We start from the raw sequence: 21,797 nt of genomic DNA, 5'->3' as shown, positions 1-21,797 counted from the left end.
GCTCCAAATTAGTCATCTTGGTGTTGGAAGAAATTGCTCCAGTTGAGGTGTCTTTCTGGGCCTCTCTCTAATCGGGAAAAAGATTGGCGTCGGCAGAGGCACATTCTTTCTGGACTGACATCTGGTTTGGGACTCTTTCAAGATTCCCAAACACAAAATTATCCTGTGCCTGGCTATCCACATTTGATGGAAAGGCCATCTCCTACCTCTATTGGCCAAATGCATGCCCATTATGCCTATCAGAACTAGAAAGCCATTACACTTGTTTTTTGAGTGCCAATTCACATCCCCAATCTGGCACTATCTCCAATTGAAAATGTGGATTCTTCATTTTCCCTGAAATTTGGTCATCCCTAATCGAATGGAGCTCCCATCATTGGAAGGAGAAAAGCATCAGCAACCCGATGGAAAGGAATTCAAGGGTGTTCAGATGTGCTTCTTCAACCCATAACTCTGTTCTTTGAAAAATCACCATTCTGCTCTCCTTTTGAATATAGCGTATTGGGATGCTGTGCTTGGGCTGGACCTAAGTCTAGCTACATCAGGTCCCTTTGTACATTTTTGTTTTTTTGTTTATTTTTCATTGCGCCTGTAATTCCTAGCACTCAGACCCGTTCTATATCTTTACAATCTTACACTTCTATAAACTTGTTTGAACCTCCCACCAAAAAAAACAGCACATTGTGTTGCATTTTAAAAGAAATTTTGCTTTCATCAAATTTCCATACTTTTTCATGAAGCTGACCTTTCAACTTCAAGTGAACTATATCCTATAACTCTTTGAACTCCTCTCTCATTTATTAGGCTTCTGATCTTGTGGACACCATCCCATCCTCCCTTGCTTGCATAAGTATTTAATAGTAGCTTATAGTAACCTGCTGTTTTTGGATCCAATTCAACCATGCTCTCTTCTGCTGATTTCCCTATGTCAAACTTTCCATGTATCTTACAAGCACCGAAGAAGGCACCCCAAATGCTGATGTCTGGTTCCATCGGCATTTGCTTGATGAACTGAAAGGCTTCGTCAATGAAGCCTGCCCTCCCAATAAGATCAACCATAGTCACAAAGTGCTCCATCTTTGGTTCAATTCCAAACTGTCCAACCATATAATCAAAGACTTTGTGGCCTTCGCTAACCATTCCGGTGTGACTACAAGAAGAAAGTACAAGAAGGAAACACACACCATCAGGATCTATGCCTCTCTTCAACATCCGGAAGAAACTCATCAAAGCAGCTTCTCCATGCCCATGCATTCCCAAGCCATGAATGATGGCGCTCCACGCGTTTACACTTTCTTTAGTGACTGTAAAAAGTACTTGACAAGCTAAATCTAGTCTTCCACACTTCGAATACATGCTAATCAGAAGTGCTTCAACAGAGACATCTGAACTGAACCCATTCTTCATAACATAACCATGGATAGTTCCTCCTATTCGCAAGCTTGGTAAATCTGCACAAGCTTGGAGGGCAATCGATAAAGTAGCAGCAGTTGGCTCTACGCCCTCTGTGTGCATCTTGCAGACGAAATTGAGCACCATAACTAACAGCCCGTTTCTGCAATACCCACTAATCATCACATTCCAAGTTACAGCATCTTTATGATGAATCTCATGAAAAAGTTTCTCAGCAGAATCTATCATCCCACATTTTGCATACATGTCCATGATAGCAGTTGATATAGTTGTGTCTGAAGAACCCAATACAATAACATAAGCATGAACTGATTCGCCAATATGAATTGCTCCTAATAAACCAATTGCAGGAAGAACAATTTTCAGAGTCACTTTATCTAATCCAATCCCTTCAAATCTCATCAAACTACAGAGCTCCAATGCATCTTCCGGAAGACCATTCAATGCAAATCCTGAAACCATGCAATTCCAAGAAACCAAATTCCTTTTAAGCATTTCATCAAAAACATAATGGGCAGATTTCAAAGCCCCAATTTTGGAGTACATGTCTATCAGTGAATTCGCGACAACGACATTGTGATCAAACCCGGATTTTATTATCCGGGTATGGACTAATTTGCCTTCAGTGAAAGCAGTGAGAGCAGCACAGGCCTTAAGCACATATGGGTATGTGAAATTATCAGGTTTTGCATTGGAAAGCTGAAGAATGAAGTAAACATCAAGTATTTGATCATGAAGTCCAATGTTGGACAGTTGTTTAAGCTTGTCATTTATTAAATAAATATGGGTTTCAAGGAAAAAATGAGGATTGACACAAAAGGTTGATGAGGAAGATATTTGTGGTGATTGGTACTGGAAATAATGAGCACTACTCTTACACTTCAATATTAATCCAAGAGAAGAAGAAAGAAGAGGCTTCAACTTGCCAACCAGCTTTAGCATGATGGAAGTGTGATACAAACAAAGGCCGGAAAGTAATTGTATATGTATTTTAATGTGGTTAAGATAATTAAATTTTATAATTAAAAATACTAAAAGAAAAAAAATAAATCTGAAATCACAAATATATGAAATGACAACAATACCCCTCACAAACTTCTATATATTTTACACGGTTGGATGTGCCATATTTGGATGGGAAAATTATTAGATGGTTCTGGTCTATTTGACACTTGGTGAACTAATTCAATGAAAGTTTTCTAATCATGAAACTTTGTAATTTATTAATATACTCTTATAGGGCCATTTTCTGAATACGAGAGTCTTTATTTAATTGATCCACCAAGTACCATCTAATGATTTCTCTGTTTGGATGCCTCTATTAGACCATTTCTCTCTCTATGAATAACTATTTTTTTTCTCTCTATAACATCTACACACTCTCTCCATTCTCTCTCTCTCAAATATTTTTCTTGCACAGATAACACATGCATACATATATAAATATATGTATTATTTATATGTTTTTCAACAATTAATAAATAAGAGAATTTGAACAAATAAAGAGATTTCAACACTGAATTTTTAATTATACCCATTGTTTTTACATTCCTAGTGCTTATATTCATTTCAGATTTCTTTCAATCAATTAACAGTTAAAAAAAAAAAAAAAAACCCACTTAATCCAGAGTGAATTCATAAAAACTTTACTGTTTCGAGATTTCTGTCATTTGTGGCTATGGCAACCATTTGTACAAAATAAAAATAAAAAAAAATGAAAGAAAACAAAAGAAAATTTCCATTCAGATTAAATACAACAGTTCAGTACAGAACTCTGTGAAACATAATTAGGCAATTCAATTTTCATAAGAGATTCAGATGATCTTTATATTACTTTTCTCATTTTGTTTTCAGCTAAGATTGTTAACTAGTAACTATAAAACAGCAATATACAAACTAACAGACAGAATATCCTTTTTCCAGTAACTGAAGGAGTAAAAAGGAACAACAAGAGTAACTAACTAACAGAATATCCTTTTTCCATTAGCCAACAACAGCAGCAGTCATTACTTTCTCACGTAACTCCAATGAATTCTACAACATAGATTTACACTGTGTATCCCGATTGTGTACATTTTACAAACAAGAATTTTTTTACCATTGAACTAAAACTCTATATGAAAGAGATATATACACTTGGTGTTTTAGCCTTTAGGCCAAAAAACTAGCATGCCTGCACAAGGAGCCTTTATTGTTGGGGTTGATCCGAAGCATCTGCTTCAGAGGAGCATAGGCCTAGCAACATTTTCGCGCGGAGGAGAGGTGCCCCATTTGCCTCCTGGTTCTATTGGTTCAACTATGCAAACTCCACCATCAGCAAGACCCAATGCAAACTGATTAGGTTTTGATGGATGTGCCGCGATCACTAGTGGATGGACTCTCGAGCTGTCAAATTACTTTTTCAGATACTTGCAACAACAACAAAGGTAAAAACGAAAAAGCCTTTCCTATTTTACAAGAAATTGTGGAACTACTCACCTTGTACCGGCAGGTAGATAAGAAGTAGAGTTAATTATGCATCTCAATTGTAATGTAGGTGAAGCAGTAAGAATTCTGACACTTCCATCATTAAAACCGACGTATATTGACTGGCTATCGCAGGAATATGTCGCATGTGTGATCAGATGAGGATCTCTTCCTTCTGGTGGAATCCACTATTTTAGAAACATAAATTGCCAATAAAAATATCAGAACTCGAGGAATATCACTGATCAAACTAACATAATGATGTCTCACATGCTTGCTTGAATTCATACATGGACTCATAAGATATCCAACAAGAATTTCCAAGTGATAAGAGTTTCAAAAGTACAAGTGAAAACCAATGCTTAATCTGAATAAATCTAACAGGAACAAATTTAAATTTTTATGCCACACCTGATTAAGGAATTTCAACGTAGGTGCTTTATATATGGCTATGTGAGTTGCATGTACTGCAAGTAAACATGTCTGCTCTTGGTGAAATTGTATGCACTCTGTAAGAGGAACCATGGCTCGTCCAACTGGAATCTGCGAGCGTTTACTCCTTCGTTGCTGCCATCCATCTGTGCTCCAAACACACAGCTGTACAAACAAACTGGAATCACTATCTGTATAAATCCAACATGTAACATTTTGCCAACTTAAATCAATATTTGGTTTGATACAGGAGGTAAAATAACTGAAATATAGATGAAGCCTGAAGGAATCAACATATGTTTATTCTACTAATAAAGCATCATCCCCAACAAGGGCTGTGCTTGCAGTCTATAATAAGGTGGCACCAACATCAACCGTGAGGAGACTGAAAAAACATAAAAATAAAAGTCAAACACTAATCTAAGTAAGAGATAGTGGAGTTCTTCAGAGTTCAGACTATTGGCTATCACTTGGAATTTTCGGTTCTTTAAATTTCTTACATATAAGTCACTGCATTTTCTAACATAAACAAAAAAAAATAGATAAACATATTGCCTTCATATCTTACCTGTGAATCAGCTCCTGAAGATACAAGCACATGTAGAACGTTAGAGAAGGCGAGTCCTGTTATTCTTTCCCGATGGCCTTTGAGCTTCCAATTGACCTGTGTAGAACATGCAAAATGTTAATCGAATAACTATCGTATTTTTCAGCAAAACTTACTCACAAACATTAGGCTTTAATTTAAACTAAGGACAACCTCATCTAACCGGGAATATATTTGGATAGAAGAGTCTTCCATGCCTACGGCAATGATATCGCTGTCCTGGTGATCATAAAACGCAATATATGTTGCTGTAGGTGGAGGGGGCGCAAACGTTGCAATTCTGTACATCTAGAAATCACAACCACCAAAAATAAAAAAGTTTGAAAAATAATAGAGGCAAAATGTAGAAATTTTCTGTCCACAAAGAAAGCTCCCAATAAGTTTTCAAATATTAGTCATTAACCCTAAAATTTCCACAGTAATTTTTCTGTATACACTTCAAAATAGGTTTGACCATATATAACTTATGCAAACCAAAAAACAACTGTAACTGAGAAAATGGAGCCGCCAAAATTTGTAGCTTATATCATGATTCCAATATTTATAGACCATTTAAATCCCAAGCAGATAAAAAATCGTTGAATTTGATCTCCTAACAATGAATAGAACCTAGGGTGCAACTGTATCTAACAGAAATTAATAACCATTAAGTTCCCTTATCATACTTTTTCAGTAGTTAGTGATAATAAAATAACCAACTGTAAATGAGGAAACATGGAGAAGTGGTGGAAAGGCCATTTACCTCAGGTGTGGTCAGAGAATATAAAGAGACTTTCCCCCCTGAAGCTGACATAGCAAAACAACCATTCTTTGAAAGTGCAAGGCATGGAACTGCAACTTCAGGGTTTGTACCACTAATATCATTGGCCGTCCATATTCCACTTGAAGGTTGCCATAGTTGTGGTACAACACTAGCAGTTGCCTATAAGAGGAATGTTGTGTATAGGAAGCAGTCCTATGGACATTAATGGAACGGATGAAAATGTTCAGCTTTCTACAGCAGGTGAAGTTACCTTGCCGGCTTCATCAATCATCGACCATGCCCACCTCTTGTGCACAGCATTGGCCGTTAATGCCAATATGGCACTTCCAAAATTTGTATATATCAATCTGGAAACCTGAAATGTTGAAAAAGCGACAGAACCATAAAAATTTGAATACCAAGCACATTAACAGGTCTAACTTGAGTTCAATGAAGGGAAAAAAAGTGTTGAAGAAAATCTTAGATTGTTAACTTTTAGAAATCTCAAACTTGGCAAACTTAAATAGAAATATATTATAAGTTCTGAACTTTCAAGTTCAATAAAGCAACTTTAACACAACGTAGTTAAGCCTAACCCCTGGTATATAAATCATTCAACTGAAGACATGCCACTGACCTCTGCACATCAGTAGAGGCAGCAATGGCTTTGGTCAAGTCTAAAGAAACACATCACCATGCGTGTCCATGTGCATGTGTAAGTGTGCTTGCATGCATCTGTATAATGTGTCTTAACTGATTAAATTGTCCTATCTCCAAAACATGAGAAGGGAAGTCATCTTTTGCGATAAATTAAAACTGATGAAGAGAAAAATTGATTTCTGATGAACCAAAACGGTTAAAACTGCATATTATTGCACATATGAATATATTTCTCACTCATCTCAAAAAATGCTTTTTTCCCATCCTTTTTGGAAAAGAAAAAAAAATCTTTTGCGGAGGGCATCACTTGGCAAATGTATGTGAGAGAGAGATGAAAAGGAAGCAGGAAAATTAAAGACTAAAAAGAGGCAGCATATCATCTGCAATTTAAATAACAAATTATAATGTTAAGGATTAAAGAAAACTGTACAGAACAAAATATATATATATATATATATATATATCTAAATATTTCAAACTGAGTAGACCCGGACCCTTGATGCTGCAAAACTGTCTGGGAGTCTTAAGGAGCAGCATTGTGATGATTCATTGATTTCTGTCAGTTTCCAGTTCCTAGAATTGTCTACCGACTCATCAGCAATTCTGGATTTTTCATCTGCCGATCTTTGGTTTATGTTATTCTACGGGAGCTCAAAAGGAAAAAGTTAATCACTAAATGCACAAGTGTTTAGTAAATCTAAATCTGACATATAAGCAAAAGTTGCAGAGATATAACAAAATCACAAAAAATTATGCAATTATTACATCGACAACATTTACATACAGGTTAATAAACAAAATGCTCTTCTGATGGAGAAGGGAACTCTCACCAATGCAACAACCAATGCTACTGGAGCATTTGGATCTGAAAAGCTTGATCCAACAATTGCCCAAGTTTGTTCCAAGAAGGTTCATCAAAGGTAGCATTCAAATTTTCAAAAAGGATTTATTATAAAGTAGATAATTTAGAAGGGAAAAAAAAAGTAGGCTTCCGTGTGCACGGATGCACACTCAAATCCTAAGCATATCAACTGGCCCTCATGTCAGAAATACAAATAGAGGTTCATTATGGCATACATTAGATCAGACCTCATAGGAGGAGAGTTTTTTTAGGTACATACAACCTGACATCAGATCAAAATCTAACAGAGAGAGACCTCATGTCAATGCCTTCTTTCTCCTTTCTCAACTTAATTTAGTGCATTCGATGTTTACTTCATATAATAATTAATTACACGAGGTTAGTTTCCTTGTGTAGTTTCATATCCTCACAAACTTAATCACTATACCAGCGAAGTCAAAAACTCGCGTGTATCCTAATTAGTTGCGTCAAATTCAACTAGAAAAAATATTCTAGAATTCTACTGCTGAAAGTGAACTGGGAACATGATCCAAATCCCTAAAGACAAAACTAAAATAGAATCAAAAACCTTTCAGACATGTTCTGAACTAAGAAAAATACATCAACCAACCCCTTTTAGCCCTTTGTTCAATGATAGCGCTACTCTATGACTAAAAGTTCCAAATTAAATTGTTCTATAGGATGATTAAATGCACACAAAAAGTTAATTATCAATTCATATACTTATTTTAGGAAAAAGAATCAAGTCCTGACCCTTGAAGAGGATCTCCAATTTTTACTATATCCATGAATCACACAACTTAGAGCTTCAAGGTGTGAGCATCATACACATCTCAAAATCATGGAAAAGAAAGTATTAGGAGTGCCACAAAATCCATAGAAAATACAGAGGATTAGTTATGTATTACTTCATCCGGAATCCCAGAAGGTGTCAGTCTCTCCAACACATGTTCAGAATCTGCTGTTAGATAGATTACAGGAGGAATCCCAGGTTGGTTTAAGATAGCTGCTACAGTAAGACAAATACATGGGTAGAAGGCATCAGCTATGGGAAAGCACTCGTCAATTAGGAAAAAGAATAATGATGAAGAATGTTTTATCACAAACATCCTTCATATAAATTTCCATCATGCAAAATTTAAAAAGCATGCCGTTCACGTATCATTGTTACTTTGTTGGACACGAATGAAATATTTCTTATTACTAACATTTTCATCCATTTCAAGTATTGTTCGGTATGCTGGTAAGCCATAGCAATAAAAAAATTGCTTCACAAGCAGCTAGTGTAAAAGCATAAAGGACAATACCTCCACTGTTAAATGCAGCAAAACCGGCAGAAGATGAAAACGCAGTAAAATCAGTGGGCTTGCCAGAAGATGAACTATCCATCCGTCCGTCCTGCAAGATATGTTGGTAGAGGAGCTAGCGCGGGCTGAAATGGATTAAAAAAAGTAGCACCCCAAGTTAGATTTCTAAAAACCAGAAAGCAGCCCATAAACTCATTGTAGTTCACTCATACCATGAGCACCTAGAGGAGAAAAAACCCCTGATTTGGTTGGCTGCTTAGCAAAGGGAGGTTTGTAATAAAATAAAAAATGATTGTAAGTGATATATTTGTGATGTTTTAAATTCAGAAAAATTAAAACAGGGTTTATCTAATTCTAAACAGCTGTTAAGGTTCAATTAATTAGGTTTGAGGCTTTGAGCAACTAGGTAAAAATAATTAAAATAAAAAAACTACCGAATTTAAATTCTGTATTTTCCCTTCATTTTCTTAATAACCAGATATAAGCATCAATACACAATTTCTCTGCTCAACGACATGCTTGTCTTCAAAATGGTCGAAACTGCAAAAAGTTATTAAAAATATATATATATATATATAGAAACACTGACAGATTCATACAAACAGATCAAACAAACACACTCCACCAGAAATCCCTAAATTCCAAACAAACGCATCAGACAATGGATTTCTAAGTCCCGATTGTTTACATCTCATATACATTAAAATCAAATATGTATATATAGGGTATGATATTGGCAGTCCAAGAAAAGAATGGCACAAACACTCCTGGAATCCATATATCCCCAATAATTAGAGTGCCTCATGATTTTCTTGAACTTCGAATATCATCTTGCTATATTTATTCGTCTATACATATATATCATGTGTACATCTACATGTGTGTGTGTGGTGTGTGGTGTGTGTGTGTGTCAAAGAGAGAGAGAGATGTGAAGGGATCGAAGACTAAATAATGCAATCGCGAGAACGAATTTACACTGTTGAATATTCAAGAAGAAACGGAATCTAGCTCTTGAAGCTTTTCTTGAATTCTGTTTCATCTATGTATGTATACATTATTTATTTATGTATATATATTATTCAAGAAGAAACGGAATCTAGCTCTTGAAGCTTTTCTTGAATTCCAGTTTCATCTATGTATGTATACAGTATATATATATATTCATTATATGTGTGTGTGTGTGTGTGTGAATTAATGCGAAAGTTAAGTAGTGTTTGTACCTTGATTGAACGAGAACGAATTGACGATCGAGTTTGTAGAAGACGAAGACAGAGGCGGTCTAAGAAACTAATCTTTCTCTCTCTACAGATTTGAAGAGGGAAAGAGAGAGCGCGCGCAAAGGCTTCAGACAAGTTGGTTTTAAAATGGAAAACAAAAAAAAATTAAGGCACGGACCTACTCTGTGCAAGTGAGGGGGGCCGAGCTTGGACGTCTTTCACGCACAAATTTGTTAAATTTATAATAATGCCCTCCACAACATATTTGCAAAAAACTACAAAAAGTGGCCCCCATTAAATTTTGACACTTAATTTCACATTTGATTGAATTTATTATTAAAATTTAAATTTATTTTTGTTGTAATTAAATAAGATGAACATTCAAAACAAAGTGATTTCTCCAAAAAGGGATTGTCCGTGAGCTGATGGATTTAGAATTTTTCTATTCTTATGGGTTGGAAAATGATTCTATGATTCATGCTTATTATTATTTTTTTTAAGGTAATTTAGAATTGTTCACTTCTTGTTGTAGTATAAAGCCACAGTGAACTACGTAACTTATAAAAGTAAAATATGGTAAAAATTTATAAAGGGTTGAATTAAGTAAAAAAATAATTAAATCAATCAATCAATCACTTAAAATATCACCCTACTTTGGTATCTTTAAGCACTTAAATAATTAAGGGAAGAATAGAGTTATAGTTGTATCCTAGTGGTGTTCCGGAAGTAAGTCCAACAAACGGTGCACAAGCGTATTCCTTAAAAATAAATAAATAATAAAATTAATTAATTAATTAATAACAATAATAATCCAGAGTAGATTCATGGAAACATGCTGTTATTTGTCATTTGCATTTGCGACTATAGCTACTATTTCTCTAATAAAATAAAAAATAAAATAAAAAAGCAATAACAAACAGAATATCCTTCTCAAGTAACTGGAGGACAGAAGAAAAGAAGAAACAAGAATAAAGGCCATTAGCCAAGCACATTCATCACTTCCTCATGAACTCCACTGAAAATTCAAAACACATTCCCTTTGCAACAGATTTACAATATGTATCTCCACAATTTTTACATTTAACAAACGAGAGAATTTTTAACACCATGCCTTGGATTCAAATTGATTTGACACCCCCTTATTACCATTGAACTAACTCTAGTATGACGGCTTCAAGTATTCTATACACCCAAGTCCTAGTCTACCATGGAAAAGAGTTGGGGTTGATGGCAAGATTCAAACTGGCTGGCTTCGGATGTGGAGCTAGGCCCAGCACCATCTTCGTGCGGAGGAGAGGTGCCCCATTTGCCTTCTGATTCTAGCGGTTCAAGTACACAAACTCTGCCATCAGAAAGTCCCAAGGCAAACTGATTAGGTTCTGATGGATGTGCCGCGATCACAAGTGGATGGACTCTCGAGCTGTCAAATTATTCTGTCAGATGCTTACAACCAAGAAGAAAGGTAAAACAGAAAAGCCTTTCCTCTTTTAATCTTCTAAAAGAAATTGTGGAAATACTCACCTTGGATTGACAGGCAGATAAGATGTAGAGTTAATTATGCATCTCAATTGTATTGAAGCTGAAGCAGCAAGTATACCGACACTTCCATCATCAAAACCGACGTATATTGACTGGCTATCACAGGAATATGTAGCATGTGTGATCAGAGGAGCACTTGGTTTTGGTGGAATCCACTATTTTAGAAACAAAAATTGCCAATAAAAATATCAGAAGTCCAGTAATATCCCTGATTAAACTAACAACATGTTCAAAGTAATTTACCCAATGACGTCTGCACATGCTTGCTGGAATTGATACATGGACTCATAAAATATACAACAAGAATTTCAAGTGATGGAGTACAAGTGAAAACCGATGTATAATACGACACTTGGGGTTGTGAGGATGCTTAATCTGAATAAATCTAACAGGAAAAAAATTAAATTTATATGCCACACCTGATTAAGGAGTTCCAACATAGGTGCTTTATATACGGCTATCTGAGTTTCATGCACCACAAGTAAACGCGTCTGATCTTGGTGAAATTGTATGCAGGTATCTGTAAGAGGAACTGTGGCTCGCCCAACTGGAATCTGCAAGCATTGACTCCATTGTATCTTCCATTCATCTGTGCTCCAAACACACAGCTGTACAAACACACTGAATTCACTATCTGTATAATCCAACATGTAACATTTTGCAAATTAATCAATAATTGGTTTGTTACAGGAGATAAAATAACAACATTATAGACGAAGCCTGAAGGAATCAACATATATATTTATATTACTAATGAAGTTAATTTTAAAGAATCATCCCCAACCAGGGCTTCACTTGCAGTCTATATAATAATGTGGCATCAACATCTACAGTGTGGAGACTGACAAAAAAAAAATAAAGTAAAATGCCAAATGCTGTTACGCTGAGCGAAGTAAGAGATAGTGGAGTTCTGCACACTATTGGCCATTACTTGTTATTTTATTTTCTTTTAAATACTTAAATATAAGTTACTGCAATTTCTAACATAAACAAAAATAAATAAATAAACATATTGCCTCCAATATCTTACCCGAGAATCAGCTCCTGAAGATACAAGCACCTTTAGAACACTAGAGAAGACGAGACCTGTTATTCTTTCCTGATGGCCCTTGAGCAAGATTTGAAGCTGTGTAATGGAACATGCAAAATGTTAATCAAATAAGTGTCGATCTATCAGCAAACTTACTCGCAAACATTAGGCTTCAATTTAAACGGAGGACAACCTTAGCTAACTTTGAATAATATATTTCGATAGAAGAGTCTTCCATGCCTATGGCAATGACATTGTTGTCCTGAGGATAAAATGCAATATATGTTGCTGTAGGTGGAGGGTGCGCAAACGTTTTAATTGTCTGCAGTTAGAAAGCCAGTAACGAAAAAGAAAAAGGTATTAAAAATGGTAGAAAATTTCTGTCCACAGAGAAAGGTCCCAATAAGTTTTCAAATATTAGTCATTAACCTTAAAATTTCCACAGTAATTTTACTTTATTCACTTCAAAATAGGTTTGACCAAATCACGTATGTAAACCAAAAAACAACTATAACTGAGAACGAAGGAGCCAAAATTTGTAGCTTATATCATGATTCCAAGATTTAATTTATCGAACTTTTACATCACAAGCAGATATAAAATAATAAAATTTGATCTCCAAACAAAATATAGTACCTAGGGGGTTAAGTTGTAACTAACAAAAGTAAATTTTGCATAGAGCTCAGTTAAATCAATAATCATTAAGTTCCTCTATCATACTTTTTCAGTAGTTAGTGATAATAAATTAACCAACTGTACATGAGCAAGACGGAGAACTAGTGGAAAGGCCTTTTACCTGAAATGTCATCAGATCATATACAGAGATTTTCTCCCCAGAAGCTGACAAAACATAAGAGCCATTTGGTGACAGTGCAAGGCAAGGAACAGCATCTTCAGGGTTTGTATCACTAACATCATTGGTCATCAATATTCCACTTGAAGGTTGCCATAGTTGTGGTACAACACTAGCAGTTGCCTATAAGAGGAAAGTTGTGTATAGGCAGCAATACTATGGACATTAATGGAACAGAGTGAAAATCTTCAGCTTTCTACCACAGGTGAATAGTACCTTGCCGGTTAAGTTTTCATCATTCCTCCATCTCCAGAGCTTGTGCACAGCATTGGCCGCTAATGCCAATATGGAAAGTCCTGATTTTGTATACATCAATCTGGAAACCTGAAATGTTGAAAAAGAGAGAGAACCATAAAAATTTGAATACCAAGCACACTAAGAGGCCTAACTTGAGTTCATTAAGGGGACAAAAAAGAAAGAAAAAATAAAAAAGTTGAAGAAAGTCTTAGATTCTGAACTTTTAGAACCTCTCAAACTTGGCAAACTCAAATAGAAATAATTGTAAGTTCTGAAATTTCAAGTTCAGCAAAGAAACTTTCACTCAACGTGGTTAAACCTAACCCCTTGGAATATAAATCATTCAGCTGAAGACAAGCCACTGATCTTCTCTGCACATAAGTAGAGGCAGCAATGGCTTTGGTCGAGTCTAAAGAAACACATCGCCATACGTGTCCATGTGCATGTGCATGTAAGTGTGCTTGCATGCGTGTGTATAATGCGTCTTAGCTGATTATGTTGTCCTATCTCCAAAAACCTAGAGAAGGGAAGTCATCTTTTGAAATAAACTAAAATAATGATGAGAAAGAGAAAAATAAATTACAGATGAACCAAAAAAAAGTTATAATTGCTCATTAGTGCACATACGAGTGTCTTTATTTCTTAACTCATCTCAAATGATCAATAAAAAAAAATGAGTTCTTTTGTGGGGGCATCACTTGGCAAATGTGTGTGTGTGTGAGAGAGAGAGAGAGAGAGGAATCAGGAAAATTAAAGATTAAAAGTAAGCAGCATTACATGTGTAATTTATATAACAAAGTATAATATTAAGGATTAAAGAAAACTGTAAAGAGAGAGAGAGAGAGAGAGAGAGAGAGAGAGAGAAAAAAATCTACAGTTTCTAAAAAGTTTAACAGAGTAGACCCGTACCCTCACTGCTGTCAAATTATCTGGGAGTCTTAGGGAGCGGCATTCTGATGGTTCATTGATTTCTGTCAGTTTCCAGATCCCAGAATTGTCTAACGACTCATCAGCATTTCTGGATTTTTCATCTGCCGACCTTTGATTTATGCCATTCTACAGGAACTCAAATGGAAAAAGTTAAATCACTAAATGCTCAAATGTTTAGTAAATCTACATCTGACATCTGAGCACAAGTTGCACAGATACAACAAAATCACATAAAATCCTATGCAATAATTGCATTGACAACATTAACACACAGGTTAATAAATAAAATGCTCTTCCGATGGAGAAGGTGACTCTCACCAATGCAACCACTGATGCTACCGGAGCAGTAGGCTCTGAAATGCTTTTTCCAACAATTGCCCAAGTTTGTTCCAAGTAAATATGGTAGCAATCAAAATTGATTTATTATAAAGTAGATAGTTTAGGAAAAAGGGGGTGGGGTGGGCGGGGAAGAAAGAACGAAAGTAAACGTGCATGTGCACAAATACACACACTCAAATCCTAAAATATCAATTGTTCCTTGTGTCAGAAATATGAATGGAGACCCAATATAAAGAGGGTTCATTATGGCATATATTAGATTAGACCTCTTAGAAGGAAAGTTTTTTAGCTACATACAACCTGACATCAGATTAAAATCCAACAGAGAGAAAAAAGAAGCTCAAGTCCTCATGTCAATGCCTTCTTTCTCCTTTCTCAACTTAAGTTAGTGCATTTGATGTTTACTTTATATGGTTAATACAACAGGTTAGTTTCCATGTGCGGTACTTCATATCCTCCCAAAATTAACTTCTATGACTAAAAACACTTAAATTGTGGGTCACATTATACAGAAACATTTAATGTAGACAGGAAAAGGATGTCTTCTGAAAAACTGCCCAGTCTAACATTCATATTATCTCCTATTAAGAAGAAAAAAAAAAAAAAAACACTAGAAAAATATTCTAAAATTCTAATGCCAAAAGTGAAATGGGAATGTGATCCAAATCCCTAAAGACGAAACAAAAAGAGAAGCAAAAACCTTTCAAATGTTTTCTGAACTAAGAAAAATATATCAACCAACTCCTTGTAACACTTCGTTCAATGATAACAGCATTCTGTGACTACAAGCTCCAAATTGAATTTTTCTCTATGATGGATTAAATGCATAGAAAAGGTTAATTTTCAATTCATATATACTTATTTTAGTATAAAGAATCAAGTCCTGATCCTTGAAAAGGATCTCCAATTTTACTATTTCCATGAATCACACAACCTAGAGCTTCAAGGTATGATGAGCATCATAGACATCCCAAAATCATGGGAAAAAAAAGTATCAGATTTTTTTATTTATTTTTTTTTAAGAAAAGAACAAAATTAAAGCTCTAACTTTTTGATATAGAGCTTAAAATGCTAGCAATAGAGTTTAGAGTGCCACAAAATCCATGGAAAATACAGAGGATCAGTTATGTACTACTTCATCCGGAATCCCAGAAGTTCCGAGTCTCTCCAACACATGTTCAGAATCTGCTGTTTGATAGACTACAGCTGAGTTGTTCGTTGGAGGAATCCCAGGGTGCTCTAAGATAGCTGCTACAGTAAGACAAATACATGGGGTAGAAGGCATCAGTTATGGGAAAGCAATCGTCAATTAGGAAAAAGAATAATGATAAAGAATGTTTCATCATAAACATCCTTCTTATAAATTCTCGCCGTTCACATATCATTATTACTTTGTTGGGAAATGAAATATTTCTTATCACTAATATTTTCATCCATTTCTAGATTTGTTCGGTATGCTGGTAAGCTATAGCAATTAAAAATTTGCTTTACAAGTAGCTAGTGTAAAAGCATAAAGGATAATGGTACATATACCTTCACCGTTAAATGCAGTAAAACCAATGGGCTTGGCAGAAGATGAAAATGCAGTAAAACCAATGGGCTTTTCAGAAGAAGAAGGGTGAGGGATAAAAGATGGATTATCCATCTGTCCTGCAATATATGTTGGTAGAGGAGCTGGCGCTGGCTGAAATGGATTAAAAAAAGTAGCACCCCAAGTTAGATTTCTAGAAATCAGCCCATTAATTAGAATAACTCATTCTCGTTCACTTACACGATGAGCACCTGGAGGCGAAAAACCCATTGCTTTGGGAACATCACCCATTAGAGGATTAGCTACAGAAGATAGGGGTTGTGCACCAATTGGCTGCAACTGGCTACAAGAAGGGTCCAGAAGTGGGGTTATTGTGTCAGCGATAGGCTTTGGATTCCCATGAAACGAATACTGCTGATTAAAACTGCAACACAACAAAGAGCAATGTCAACTGAAAACATATCTTCATTTAGAAGAAACAAATCAACTCTACCAAGCCAAAGATAATGAATGACCTTTGGTTAACTAGAGTCCACAGTCCGGAGTTCAAGTGAGAAAAATTTAGCTTTTCACGCAACAGGGGGTTCCTTTGAATCAAATATTCAAGTTGCGCAAACAAATTTCTCCTAGCAGACTCGGTATCTCCATATCGAGATAGTTGCTTATTTTCTCTGCAAGACTCCCAAGTTAATATATTTACATTAGAACCCAATAATACAGCAAAACTTAAGTACAGGACAAGTACCTAAGATCCTCCAACATCAGAAGCTCAGTCATTTCTTTAAAAATCTCTTTGTTAATATCCGAAAACACGTTCAAGTCCTTCTTTAGAATATCAACAGCTTTAGCCCAATCGTTCCTACAATTAAAAAAGAGAAAACAGGGAAATATAAATAATAAAAAAACACACCCTTTTTGAAGTAAACTATAAGAGTTGGAGTAAATACAACGTGAACAAAGCACGTAGAGCATGCATCCAATCTATCAATTTATGGCATAGTTTACCTGTCTAAGGCTTCTAGGTACTTCTGCTTTCGGATTTCAAAGAAAATTTTCGTGGAATGTCTGTTGTCATCAACCTTAGTAAATCCAGATAAGTATTTCTCCACCTCATCCCAATCCCCATTGATCACCAGTTCCTCAAAATATCTGACGTTGAAGAAAAATCCCGACTCTCGCTCCAACCTCCATCATATAAGTCAATAATTAACCAATATCAAATTATCCAACCACACCAAATCATGCTATGTGTGTGTGTCATATAGTAACCATCTGGTTGGTTGCTCAGCAAAGGGAGGATTTTAAAAAAGAAAAAAATAATAAAAAATTTGATTGTAAGTGATATATTTGATATGTTTTAAATTCAGAAAAATTAAAAACAGAATCTATCTCATCTAAACAGCTGTTCAGGGTCATTTAAGTTAAGTTTGAGGCTCTGAGCTACTTGGTAAAAAAAAAAAACACTACCGAATTTTAGATTGTCTCCTTTTCCTTCATTTTCTTAACAACCAGATAGAAGCAGATAACACAAAAATGTATAAAAATAAAAGATAACTAAAACTTACTGATGAACAGTCTCTTTAAATTTCTCTTCATCAAGAGAATGAAGTAAAAAAAACACAATTTCTCTGCTCAGAGATGACATGCTTGTCTTCAAAATGGTCAAAACTGCAAAAAATAAAAAATAAAAAAATAAAAAGATAGACACACTGACAGGTTAATACGAACAGATCAAACAAACACGCCCCTCCAGAAATCCTTAAATTCCAAACAAACGCATCAAACAATAGACTTCGTCCCAATTGTTTACATCTCATATACATTAATATCATATATGTATATAGAGGGTATGATATTGGAAGTCCAAGAAAAGAATGATACAACTCCTCCTGGAATCCATAAATCCCAAGAATTAGTGTCTCATACTTTTCTTGAACTTCCAATATAATCTCACTATATTCATGCGTCTATGCATATATATTATACGAGTATGTACATACACGTGTGTGTGTGAGAGAGAGAGAGAACAAATTAAAGTCTTGAAGACTAAAGAATGCAATCGATTAAGAGAACGAATTGACGCTCCACGCTCCCAAAAGAAGTCGTTTCCACTTTATATATATATCATATATATATTGAAGAAGAAATGGAATCTAGCTCTTGAAGCTTTTCTTGAATCCCCATTTCATCTATGTATCTATACATTCTATGTGTGTCAGTGTGTGTGAATTAGTGAGGAAGTAAAGAAGTGTTTGTACCTTGATTGAACGAGAACGTATTGGCGATGGAGTCTGTAGAAGACGAAGACAGAGGCGGTCCTTCAACAAATCTTTCTCTCTCTAGAGATTTGAAGAGAGAGAGAGAGAGTGACAGCGGGCAAAGGTTTAAAAATGAAATCGAGAAAGGGAGAAAGACCACAACTTGATAAGTAGATTGGCTTATATAGAGTTCTGGAAACCCCCGACTTAGAGACCTCAAGCGAATTTATTTGTGATAGTGATATGAATAGGGAGAATTTTATAAAAATAAAAAAAGCCCTAATCGGTATTTTTATCCATTGATGTCTTTGTTTGCTTGTTTTTATCGATCACTCGTTAATTAACTAAAAGAGTTGTTGTAGAGACTAATGATTAAAATGGCAATTGTTAACACCTAAAATATAATTCGAGGCAATCATGCCACGTGGTCAAAGAATATGAGGTCCGAACCTTGGGTTAACCCATGATCATTAGGGTGAAAGATTAATTTCTAATCAGGGTGATCAGGTTTAAGGTTGGGAATCAAAAAGAATGGATTTTTTAGGCCATTAAAGCTGAGATGAGGTTTTGAGCTTATAACCGGTCACAATTGGGACTCTCAGTCTCAATGGTCATGATCATGAGTTTAGGCCAAAATCTTCTCAGTCACTGTGGTCATAAAAGTCTCAGTCCCATAGTCATGAGTTTAGGCCAAAACCTTCTCAGTCAATATGGTTATGACTTTCAGTCTTAATGGTCATGATCATGAGTCTCTCTAAAGACTCATAACCAGCCATGATCAAGACTCATGACCAAATATGGCTATGATTAGTGGTCTCGGATCATAATCACTTGAAGAATCTTTGGGGTAATTCTCAGTCACTATGGACATAAGAGTCTCAGTCCCATGGTCATGAGTTTAGGCCAAAACCTTCTCAGTCAGTATGGTTATGACTTTCAGTCTCAGTCACTATGATCATAAGTTTTAGGCCATATTTCTCTCAGTCACTATGGTCATAAGAGTCTCAGTCCCATGGTCATGAGTTTAGGCCAAAACCTTCTCAGTCAATATGGTTATAACTTTCAGTCTTAATGGTCATGATCATGAGTCTCTCCAAAGACTCATAACCAACCATGATCAAGACTCATGACCAAATATGGTTATGATTAGGGGTCTCGGGTCATAATCACTTGAAGAATCTTTGGGGTAATTCAAATGAAGATCGGCTGGAATCCCAATGATTTAAAAACCCAACAAGTCAGGTCTGGAAACGTGAAAAGAGCTTGAAATAGAAAAGGACAACTTGACAATATCAGAAGTTCAGAACTACAATTGGAAGTTTCTCACCTACATCTGATGAGGAGAGTCAGAATTGTCAGTAATCAGATGCCTCCAGGCTAATGTACAAATCAAGCCAGACATGACAGGTGCAGAGAGCTGAAAATGGCTTGAAGACCAAAATCATCAAGCATGAAAGACAAGGCACCACTTAGTTAAAAATCCTATGTCAGACATACTTTAATTTGCCTATAGAAGGATGTGCAAGTCAGTCAACCTGACCAGCTCAGCAAGGTGGTTAGGAAGGGTCACTTTCAGTTTACAACCAATCAATTTCTAGAGAAACGGTTGAAAGGGACAACACCAGGTGGAAACCTCTATAAATACCCACTCAAGCTTCACAAGGAAGGGGTCCAAGACCATTTCTGAAGTTCAACCTTTAGCATTTATATCACTTAGCACTTAGCTTTTATTTCATCAAGTTCAGTTTATTACTTAGCTTTTATTTCAGCAAGTTCAGCTTAGCACTATCAGTTTAGTACTTAGTTATCTTTCAGCATTCAATCAAGAGTTTGTAATTCATTCATCATTGTAATCAGTCAAGTTCAATGAAGAAAGGTTTGCAGATTCAGGTATATTTATTGTTCAGTTTAAGTTGCTTCTAATTGATACTCATCTTAAATGTTTAAAGTCCTTTCTTAAAGGCAATAGCAACATTAAGGAGAGGGTCATTCCTACTCTCCAACTCTCGCCTGAATCACCTTAGGTCGGTGACTCGACCCAATAGGAATAGTTTGGCAAGAAATATTCGAGTCCATCAAGACTCTAGCACGCCCGCGTTCTAGGTCAGCCATTCATTGGCTAGCGACTTCAGACCACTTTGTGAGCCAAACAACTTTGGCACGCCCGGTGGGACTTTTGTTTTATTCGTGAATGGTCGTCGAGACTAGGTCACAAACTCAGACTTCAGCTGGACAAGCTAACCCTCAAAGGGAAGATCAGGAAGAAAATCAGCCTGCTCCCATTATGCAAGATTCCGGGTCTGAGCATGGAACATTAGGCCAGCCACCAAATGGCGGCCGAAAGTGTCAGCAATATGGTGACACGATTTGAAAGTAGAGTGGAGGGTTCCTGTGATACCCCCGGATTTTCGGATGCGGGTTGGCCAGGCCCACGCCCGACTACCCGAGAATATTAAACAAATTAGCAATAAACGAACACAGAATACAATTAAGGAAACAATAATAAATAAAAATTTGCTGAAAAGAAACTAGAATGATAAACCAAATACTGAAACCTCAGAATAAAATTAAATTAATAAAGAATTATTCTGATACATCCAAATTCTCCATTTCTAATACAACTCGGGAATCCATCTGGTGGACCCCTAATAAAATCATCACTGAGAAATGAACCACCGAAAAAGAATCCAATGCTAAACCATACAGGAACCACCTACGTCGTCAAAAGAATGAGAAGTCATCTCTGCTCAGCACGAACAAGCTCTAAGACCTGGAATCGTCCGTTACCTGAAAAATAATAGTGGGTCAGGCCCACGAACAAGTTCTATCCTAACTACAATCCAAACAGAGACCCGATACGCAGATACATCCTAGACGTCTCAAACATATCTATATAGTCCGTAATAGATAAATATATAGCCACACTACAGGACTCTCACTAACTATGCTGAGGGTCTCAACTTGAATAGAAGGTAACATGCAATACGCACCTGAGTGGGCATGACTACCTAAGCCTAACAGGGTATACCTCAACCAACATAGCTAGCTACGCATCCTACTGCATATACGCACCCTAACCGTCGACTATGAGACTCAAGCTCAAATCGCGGTACCATAATTTATATATACAAATTCCCGTCCAAACCAATATAGTGCCGCTCAACTGATTCGTTGCCATGACACGACATAAAATTAGGATTTAAATGTTTTAATTAAATCCCTACTCCAATTATATATATAAGTTCCTTCCAAATACAATGTTGTGCCGGTCAATAGTTCATTGGTCAAGACACAACATATAATCAGGATTTAAACGTTTTAGTTAAAACCCTATCCATCCTAACACAGAAATATAAACAACCATCCAGTATGTC

General features: G+C 36.0%; 1 protein-coding gene across 1 annotated transcript; it reads right to left on the bottom strand.

Annotated features, from left to right (window-relative positions):
- Positions 1-732: 732 nt before the first annotated feature.
- LOC132278093 (topless-related protein 4-like) lies at positions 733-18,620 on the bottom strand. Its single transcript, XM_059779918.1, has 27 exons — positions 18,424-18,620; positions 17,731-17,833; positions 17,171-17,350; positions 16,911-17,024; positions 16,681-16,836; positions 16,406-16,589; positions 16,168-16,318; positions 15,770-15,885; positions 14,275-14,421; positions 13,345-13,452; positions 13,072-13,251; positions 12,469-12,597; positions 12,276-12,371; positions 11,665-11,853; positions 11,228-11,400; positions 10,910-11,126; positions 8,490-8,580; positions 8,091-8,191; positions 6,815-6,961; positions 5,932-6,036; positions 5,661-5,840; positions 5,072-5,206; positions 4,880-4,975; positions 4,291-4,476; positions 3,892-4,067; positions 3,657-3,798; positions 733-2,112 (listed from the first exon to the last, which is right to left on the bottom strand). Exons 2-27 carry the CDS (start codon positions 17,808-17,810, stop codon positions 733-735), a joined length of 4,959 nt encoding a protein of 1,652 aa, XP_059635901.1. The 5' UTR covers positions 17,811-17,833; positions 18,424-18,620.
- Between the last annotated feature and the right edge of the window lie 3,177 nt (positions 18,621-21,797).

The sequence above is a fragment of the Cornus florida genome, unplaced genomic scaffold, assembly GCF_030987335.1.
Source record: "Cornus florida cultivar Cherokee Brave unplaced genomic scaffold, ASM3098733v1 CherokeeBrave_3.0.0_Hap2_Chr10, whole genome shotgun sequence".
In the NCBI taxonomy this organism is placed as follows: Eukaryota; Viridiplantae; Streptophyta; class Magnoliopsida; order Cornales; family Cornaceae; genus Cornus; species Cornus florida.
Note: the sequence above shows the minus strand (reverse complement) of the source record. Positions and strands in the feature narration are given on the sequence as shown.

What these genes read in the sequence shown, in the direction of transcription:
- LOC132278093 (XM_059779918.1), bottom strand. Translation starts at nt 17,810, where the DNA reads ATGTCATCTCTGAGCAGAGAAATTGTGTTTTTTTTACTTCATTCTCTT. An exon ending in ACAGTTTTGCAGCATCAAGG is followed by an intron (nt 6,037 to 6,814) that starts GTCCGGGTCTAC and finishes TCAACATTTCAG; the next exon opens with GTTTCCAGATTGATATATAC. An exon ending in TATCTACCTGCCGGTACAAG is followed by an intron (nt 3,799 to 3,891) that starts GTGAGTAGTTCC and finishes GTAATTTGACAG; the next exon opens with CTCGAGAGTCCATCCACTAG.